The sequence below is a fragment of the Cucurbita moschata genome, unplaced genomic scaffold (genome assembly GCF_002738365.1).
Source record: "Cucurbita moschata cultivar Rifu unplaced genomic scaffold, Cmos_1.0 Cmo_Scf00063, whole genome shotgun sequence".
Taxonomy (NCBI): domain Eukaryota; kingdom Viridiplantae; phylum Streptophyta; class Magnoliopsida; order Cucurbitales; family Cucurbitaceae; genus Cucurbita; species Cucurbita moschata.
Genome location: NW_019268579.1, coordinates 985,593 through 994,660, shown reverse-complemented (window position 1 = coordinate 994,660; position 9,068 = coordinate 985,593). Strand labels below are relative to the sequence as shown.

General features: G+C 38.3%; 2 protein-coding genes across 3 annotated transcripts in view; both read left to right on the top strand.

The window, feature by feature from the left end:
• The window catches only part of LOC111437445 (50S ribosomal protein L24), a 10,212-nt gene extending 1,303 nt beyond the window's left edge, over positions 1 to 8,909 (top strand). The window contains exons 2-6 of one of the 2 annotated variants that reach the window (XM_023075420.1): positions 179 to 278; positions 373 to 468; positions 1,159 to 1,262; positions 1,344 to 1,480; positions 8,627 to 8,909. In XM_023075420.1, coding sequence (XP_022931188.1) covers positions 219 to 278; positions 373 to 468; positions 1,159 to 1,262; positions 1,344 to 1,480; positions 8,627 to 8,709 — 480 coding nt within the window. In that variant the 5' untranslated portion in view covers positions 179 to 218 and the 3' untranslated portion in view covers positions 8,710 to 8,909. Of the gene's footprint in view, positions 1 to 156; positions 279 to 372; positions 469 to 1,158; positions 1,263 to 1,343; positions 1,481 to 8,626 lie in introns of both variants that reach the window. The other variant, XM_023075419.1, reaches the window with a different exon arrangement.
• On the top strand, positions 3,714 to 5,981 carry LOC111437444 (probable inactive protein kinase DDB_G0270444). Its single transcript, XM_023075418.1, has 2 exons — positions 3,714 to 4,430; positions 4,503 to 5,981. Exons 1-2 carry the CDS (start codon positions 4,167 to 4,169, stop codon positions 4,995 to 4,997), a joined length of 759 nt encoding a protein of 252 aa, XP_022931186.1. The 5' UTR covers positions 3,714 to 4,166; the 3' UTR covers positions 4,998 to 5,981.
• Positions 8,910 to 9,068: the final 159 nt, after the last annotated feature.

The following is a 9,068-nucleotide window of genomic DNA, read 5'->3' as shown; positions in this document are numbered from 1 at the left end:
TTTTTTTTTTTTTTTTTTTTTTTTTTTTTTTCTTGCCACTGATTGAATACTAAAAACCTCTGGGATCTTCTTGGAATTTTCTACTCAGTATATATCATCCATGTTCTATGACGTAGTGAAAGTATAGAAATTCATAATCTGAACGATGAACTGCAGATTGTTGGGGTAACTTGTGCAGAAATTGGCAGCAGTGGCCTTGGTGTTTGCATTAGTTTCAAATGGGTTGGAAGGCTGCTGAAAAGCTTATTAGGCACTGGAAAATTCTTAGAGGAGATAATGTGAGGGAAACATTTTAAAGATAGATACCTTACTTTCTCCTATTTATGTGTTAGATCTCCCTCTGACGATCGTGTTTGTTGGTATTTTTCATAGGTGATGATCATTAGAGGCAAGGATAAAGGAGAAACTGGTGTTATTAAGCGTGTCATTCGCACTCAAAATCGGGTTATTGTTGAGGGTAAAAACTTGGTAAGAAAATCTTTGCCAAATTGGACAATTTGAGGTTTAGAGTTGAGCTTTCTCGTGTTCAATTGCTGTGCTTGGGCCCTCTTGCACTTGTCTGATAATGTAGCTATGCAGGCATTTAAGTCTTGCAAATGATTTGCTTGGTCGTTTTGATTTAGGGTTAAGCCTTTTCCCCCTCCTCATATCCTTCTCTCTCTCTGCATTGAGGTCTTGCCATCACATGATTATCTGTAAAGTTAACTCACTTTCATCTTCAAGGTTCAGAAAGGGGCTGAATATTGAATTCAAGTAATGGCCTATGAAACTGACTTTGTGCTTGCCAATTCAAATGGAACTAAAGAATGGCAGCATTATGCTTTATGTTTATGAAACTAGAGAAGCATTTTCCCCAACACTTGCCACTCAATCAATGTCTATAGTCCACTGATATTCAAGGGTAGTAGGATATCATTAAGTTGAAAATCGTGTTATTATTTCACTTTCCGTTTATTTTACCAGCATCTATAATCCACAGCTGCAGCTGCTCTGATGAATGCTATTTTATGGTTCTAGCAGTTTTGTTTATAAATCCTGTTGTTTGTATGTTTCCCTTCATTGATTTTGAATCTCTATCATTTTTATGATTTCAGCAGTTGCACATGACATGAGTGTGTCAGATTTATTCTGTCATTCACTTTTCTATGCTTCATACAGGTGAAGAAACATATTAAACAAGGACAAGGTCATGAAGGTGGAATCTTTACGGTTGAAGCTCCTCTCCATGTATCCAATGTTCAAGTTGTTGATCCAGCAACAGGGTTTGGACACTATCTATGACTGCTAATAGGTTGTGATGTTTTCCTTGTGCTAGAGCATTGTCAAACATTATTCTTTTGCAGGAAGCCTTGTAAGGTTGGTGTTAGATATCTTGAAGATGGTTCTAAAGTACGAGTTTCAAGAGGAATTGGAGCCTCGGGATCTATAATCCCTCGTCCAGAAATCTTAAAGATAAGGACTACTCCCAGACCTACAGTTGGTACTGATCTAAAGTCTATTGCCCCTTTTATTTTTATCTATTCACTTTGCTGTTATTTAGAAAAAAAATTTCTTGTTCTTTGCTAAACTTACATGTTCTGATGTGCTTCCATCGCAATTCTGTGTAGTTGGCCTTTCCTTTGTGTTTCCATGTTATTATATGTTCTTATTAATTTTACTCAATCATATAATAATTTAGATGTACTATTCTTTCTTATCAAGAGCTGTGGTCTGAGTTGAGTCTTGTTTGAAGCTACACACATGGATGGATATTTTTCTTTATGCTCAATCTACAATGTGGGTGGGGGTGGAGGGAGTCACCCTGCCATTCCTTTGGATGTAAAGGTTAGAGCATGTTTTGGCATGTCATCAATGAGCCAATTTGATGTTTAGTGCTTGCAAATATTCACATGAGCTCTCTCAAAAAAATAGATGTTCTAGTGGATACCATGGTTAGCTGTTGCCATGCCCTTTTTGTTAGTATAGTAGGCTGACGGACTATGCTGCTAACTGCATATTTATTTTTATGATGCTGATTGTATCATTACTTAGACATCTGTTTTTCTTTTGCCCTCCCTCTTTCTTTGTCTACTAGGTTCTGTGAACAAGGTGCATAGAGCTGTTGTAAACGTGTTGAATTGAGTACCATATTAAAAAGTTCTGTCTTCTTTATTTCAAAACCTTTTTTTTTTATTTATATATATATATATATATATATATATATATATATTAGGTCTCTGAAAAGTGAGCTAATATGGCCTATTTTTCATCTTCATCGATCATTGTTCCTAGGCCCCACATCCTTTGGCCCAAGAAAAGCAAACAACAGTTCATACACCTACTATAGGCATAATCCTATTGCACCAAGTCCATCTTCTCTTCCTTACTTTATTCATTCTTTTAACACTGAACTCAATGAAAAAATCACCTACTACTATAGGCATAATCCTATTGCACCAAGTCCATCTTCTCTTCCTTACTTTATTCATTCTTTTAACACGGAACTCAATGAAAAAACCTCCCACTGAATGCTTCCATTACTATTGGTCTTCAAGAAGGGTAAAGTTATGATGTCCCACATTGGTTGGGGAGGAGAACAAAATACCATTTATAAGGGTGTGGAAACCTTCCCCTAGCAGACACGTTTTAAAGCCTCGAGGGGAAGCCTGAAAGGGAAAGCCCAAAGAGGACAATATTTGCTAGCGGTGGATCTGGGCCGTTACAAATGGTATCAGAGCCAGACACCAAACGATGTGCTAGCCTTCTTGTTGTTTTCTGAAGGGGGGTAGACACGAGGCAGTGTGCTAGTAAGATGCTGGGGCTCAAAGGGGTGGATTTGGTGGCGGTCCCACATCGATTGGAGGAAGGAAAGAGTTCCAGCGAGGATGTGTTGAAATATCATCACTAGCCTAATAGAGTCAAGCCCAATAATTGTACGAGCCGATTGTATATTTATTTTAGTAGAGATTTTAGGAAAGATACTAGATTTTGGGAGAAAGAGATCTAGATATTTTTAGGAAAAAGATTCAGATTTGTTAGGTCTAGATTGCGTAGACTCTAGTATAAATACTCCTCCACCCTACCTAGGTTATTCATCCAAGAAATCCAAAAACAATAAAAAGCAGAAGTATTCTACACAGTGTCTTGTATTCTCTTCTTGATTGGTCTTAATAAAGAGTGTGAGTGTTTCCCACAGTGAGTTGTGTTCAACATTTGGTATCAGAGCGAGGTTAGTGTAGGTTATCTGATCTCTTGGAATTCTTAGTATGCTCTAGGGTTGCAGATCTGTCTGATTTTCTACATTAGAAACGATTTCTTGAGATTAGTAGTGAGTGAGTTTCATTTGTGTCGTGAGTAGTCTATGACTCTGCAAGTCTTGTGTCGAAAGAGCTTATTTGGTATTATTGAGGTATGACCAACACGATGGGTGATTTCCAAATCGTTGGAGGAATCAATAAACTCAACAACTACAACACATGGGCAACATGCATGATGTCCTATTTACAAAGACAGGATCTTTGGGAGATCGTTGGTAGGCGTGAAACTACGCCACTAAAGGAGGATTCTAACAGCGCCTTGCGCAAATGGAGAATCAAAGCAGGCAAAGCAATGTTTGCCTTGAAGACCACAATCGGAGAAGAGATGTTAGAACATATTTGGGATGACAAGACACCGAAAGAAGCATGGGACACGTTCGTGATGTTCTCAAAGAAGAACGATACGAGGCTACAACTTCTAGAGAATGAGTTGTCAATTTCACAACGTGACATGACGATTGCTCAGTACTTCCACAAGGTCAAATCGATCTGTCGGGAGATTACTGAACTAGACCCAAAGTTTGTCATTGTAGAATCTCGAATGAAGAGGATTATAATCCACGGATTGCGACCGAAATATCGAAGCTTCATTACTGCTGTACAAGGATGACCCACTCAACCATCACTTGTAGAGTTCGAAAATTTGTTAGCTAGCCAAGAAGCCATGGCTAAACGGGTGAAGAAGAAAAACTCTACACAAGTGAAAGTTGGAGCAATAATAGGCCATCTACCAAACGTGGATACAATTGTGACAAAAGAAGAAGCCACCAAGGAACTACACAACCTGAGAGAGCTTAGAAGAATGACAACAAGAGTTTCCAAGAAAAGAGATTTGGAGGTATTTGCTATAATTACGGGAAAAAGGGCCACATGTCTAGAGATTGTTGGTTCAGGAAAAAGTCGGTTGAAAGCAATGTGGCAATATCCAAAAAGAAGATAGAGGATGAATGGGATGCAGAGGTACTATGTCCAATAGTAGAAGACAAGCTAGCACTCATGGCAATGATGGAAGAGCATATCAATTACGAGGATGACTGGATCATTGATTTCAGATGCTTAAACCACATGATTGACGATCAAAGCGGTGCAATGGAAGAGGGGTGGCCCTCAGAGAAGGAAGTATTACTAGGCCTTGAGCAAATTGAAGAAATTCTTCTACAGAACACGGAGGAGCAAACCGAAGAAATTCTTTTACAGAACACAGAGGAGCAAACCGAAGAAATTCTTTTACAGAACACAGAGGAGCAAACAGAAGAAATTCTTTTACAGAACACAGAGGAGCAAACCGAAGAAATTCTTATACAGAATACAGAGGAGCAAACCGAAGAAATTCTTATACAGAACACAGAGGAGCAAACCGAAGAAATTCTTTTACAGAACACAGAGGAGCAAACCGAAGAAATTCTTTTACAGAACACAGAGGAGCAAACCGAAGAAATTCTTTTACAGAACACAGAGGAGCAAATTGAAGAGATTCTTCCACAAAAGACGGGGGAGCAAATTGTACATATTTGCTTAAGTGCTGATGTGCCTGAACATTCAAGTGACACTAGTCTTGGTGAGCAAGAAGTGACTCAACCAAGTGAGCCTAGCGAAAATGAAATGACACCTCAACAACTCAAACATTCAGAAATAATCCTAAAGGCAAATCCAGAGTGTGCCAACGCAGTAGAAGATGAAGTTAATGAGCCGGAGACATGAAGAAACATCACAAAACTCAGCTTGGCAGAAAGCGATAGAGGAAGAAACTATAGCCCTGGAACAAAATCAGACTTGGGAATTAGTACCAAGACCAAGAGATACCAAACTCATCTCTTGCAAGTGGGCTTACGGAATAATGTGTACCCCGGATGGATCAATTGTGAGATACAAAGCTCAGACTATAGATTCAGGGTTCCCTCAAGAATATGGACTAGACTATGATGAAACGTTTAGTCCAGTGGCAAAGATCATTATCATACAAGTTCCTCCAGTACTTACGGTAAATAAAGATTGGAAATTATGGCATATGGTTATGAATAATGCTTTCTTGCATGGAGAGTTAAACAGAGAGTTCTACATGGACCAATTGAATAAATTTGAAAATGAAGTTGGAGTCATTGATCAATATATGCAAAATCCGTAGAAGCCTCATTTGGATGCGACTCGACGGACCTTGAGATATGTCAAAGGTATAATCAATTACGATCGTTTATACAAAAGAAGCGAAGACTGGAAGCTAGCTGGATATAGTGATGTCGACTATGCAGGAGACCACGATACCCGAAGATCAATCACTGGGTATGTGTTCAAGCTCGGTTTGAGAACAATTTTTTGGTGTAAGAAAAGACAACCAACAGTATCATTGTCAACTAGAGAAGCAGAGTACAGAGCAATAGCTGGAGCAGCTTAGGAAAATACATGTTTAAAACTTTTGATGGAAGATTGGCACCAGAAAATTGAGTATCCAATACCACTTCATTGCAACAATCAATCTGCGATTCGCCTAGCAGAAAATTCGGTGTTTCATGCTAGAACAAAGCATGTGGAGGTGCACTACCATTTCATTAGAGAGAAGGTTCTAAAGGAAGAAATCGAGATGCAACAGATCAAGATAGATAACCAAGTGGCAAACTTGTTTACAAAAGGGTTGAATACTGGCAAACATGAGAGTTTTCGCTGTCAGCTCAACATGGTGCAGCGAATGAGGACTAGTGCTGAGGGGGAGTGTTGAAATATCATCACTAGCCCAATAGAGTCAAGCCCAATAATTGTACGAGCCGATTGCATATTTATTTTAGTAGAGATTTTAGTAAAGATACTAGATTTTAGGAGAAAGAGATCTAGATATTTTTAGGAAAAAGATTCAGATTTGTTAGGTCTAGATTGCGTAGACTCTAGTATAAATACCCCTCCATCCTACCTAGGTTATTCATCCAAGAAATCAAAAAACAATAAAAAGCAGAAGTATTCTACACAGTGTCTTGTATTCTCTTCTCGATTGGTCTTAATAAAGAGTGTGAGTGTTTCCCACAGTGAGTTGTGCTCAACCGGACGCTAGGCCCCGAAGGGGGTGTGGATTGTAATGTCCCACATTGGCTGGGGAGGAGAACAAAATACCATTTACAAGGGTGTGGTATAAGGGTGTGGAAACCTTTCCCTAGAAGATGCGTTTTAAAGCCTTGAGGGGAAGCCCCAAAGAGGACAATAGCTGCTAGCGGTGGATCTGGGCCGTTACAATAGTGATGGAAGCAGACCTTGCTCTCTCCAATACCTATATGAAAATGGATTTCAAAGAAATTCATAGTATATTTCATGGTAAAGGTACGTGCAGTCGAAGTTGGTTATATTCCTTCTCTAACAGATAAAATGACAGTTAGAATAGCTTAGTATTGAAATGCTTGCTCCGTCTGGCATGCTATAGCCACAGCGTACAAGACTATGAAGGTACAACCATGAACCTTAGTAGATAGCTTCAGAATGTAAACATAGAAGTTGACCTTCCATTTTGAAAGTTTATGGTAGTAAAATGGAGATCTGCCGATGGTGGGACTGATCTGTGAGTGTAATATAGAGCTTTTGTTATGAGACTGGGCCCATGTAGTTGTGTAATAGGGGCTGCAAGGGAAAGTTGTAATTATGTCTCATTTAGTGCGAGGAGAGTAGGCCAATTCTGATCATTTTGGGTAGTTTTGTTATTACGAGAGAAAAGGGAGCTCTCTCCATCGGCTCTGTTTCTGAAAAAGGTTCTATCAGTTAGCAAATAGTTTGGCTATATCAATCGATAAATAACAAATGAACTAGGTATGCAGCTAAGATTTGAGCGAAGTTAATTGAAAAGGGGGAAAAAGAAAATGAAAACTCATTGCATGCAACCATCTTCAAGCCAACACGGCTCAATCATTAAGTCGTGTAGATCATATGCCCATGCGCGGATGCCCCCTAAACTTTTGGAATTTTTGTATTTTTGTTTATTTTAAATTTGATCCCTGAATATGGGATGTTGGTCCCTCCATGTATTTTAAGTTTTTTTGAACATGTAGAGGCATCATTGTTGTGGCTCCCACACAAATTTTTTCTTCTTTATTAATTAAGATTAGGCTACAATAGCTTGAAATTCTCCTTACCAGCCTAGTGCATTGGGTAATGGCTTTCCGCCGTGTTGTCTATTTAATACAGTTTGTTAATGTCAAAAGGGAGGCTAAATAGTAAAACGAATTGCTCTTCCTTTGGCCGTAGAAGGTTCTGGATCAAGTCCTTTATCCTGGCTTTTTAACTTTTCTAGACGGCTCACAAATCATAATAATAATAATAAATAATAATAATAATAATAATAATAAGTTTGCGTTGGGACCCCAACTTATTGCTCTATATGTAAATAAATATTTAAAAAATTTGGGGGCCACCATCTCATATACATGACTGAATAATATTAAAATATGTTGTGTTGTCCAATCCTGTATGCATAAATTCCAAAATTTTGGGGGGACTATGACTCCTTGCTCCCTTTACCATTTGACCATGGGCTTGATGATAGGTTCTAAGGTTAAACCTATTCGGGACATTCAGGTGGTGCAACTACTGATTCACTAATGTTAATTTTTGGCCCTCCCACCTATATGGTATAGATCTGCCCTTGCATACCCCAGGACAACAGTTTTTCCGACCAAATCAGTTTAGACATCCATGTGAACCAAACTTAACAGTTACTCACAGAGCTATTATGAACCTGAGGGGATTTCAAAATAGTCAACTTAATGTTACTGACTAAGCTGTGGACTGTATATCTTATTCTTTTGGCTGCTTATAGTTTCACTCCAGCTGTAATATTTTATTCTTTGTATTGTTTAGCTTGGTTATTTTGTCCTCTCTCTTTCTCCGTATAGCAGGGATTGAACTTCTTTAATCAATGGATTGAAATCAATTCAATAGTGACAAAAAATTCTCTAGTAATAATAACTCAAGAACTACTTGTGTGAAGGATTTCAGTACTGTTCTTAATATTATTGAAAAACAAACGAGAGAATACGTGAATGTGGTTCAACATTTCTATGTTAGCCACCGTATCTTTGATGAAACTTAGACTTCATGCATAATTCTACATTTGATGTCTCAATCACTCGGTCTAGTCAGTTTGGTCAGAAGAAATTAAGACCTTAGAGTCTGGTTCACGTTAGCTTAACAGACAGCCCCAATATATGTACTTTGCTGAAGGTGTGAAGACCGAAACATTAACATGGAACTATGGCACATGCAATTCAATATAGTTCCCTAAATTTATTTGAATTTATTCCTCAAGTAATCGTATTACTTGTGCTCCTTTCGATTCGATCTGATTTGTTGGTTTGCAGCTGGTCCTAAGGATACTCCAATGGATGTGGTACTGGAGAAAAGTTATGATGCTAAAACCGGGAAGGGCATGCCTGACCTTTAAAAGTTACTTCCAATCAATTCAGAAGACATTTGTTGATGCATGGGCGGCAGCTTGCTTGTATTTCATTTTCCTTGTTTGTTATGTACTTTTATTTTAGATTAACATTCTTGCGTACTTTTGAAGGAATGACCCTGATCCTTTGATGGTTATGATAAAAGGGAAATAATTTTGTGTCAAATACATTTGCTCTTTCCGAGTCTCTTGATAGAGAGAAAAATCCTCTTCGTTTAAAGTTCTTGCATTCATACTTCTCTGTGCAGAGCAATGTGAAAGATTGATTGCTTCCCAGAGGATGCAGAAGATCTATTTTTACTTGGAAACAAATCATTTCATGCGTCTTCTTACACAACTAGTAAATG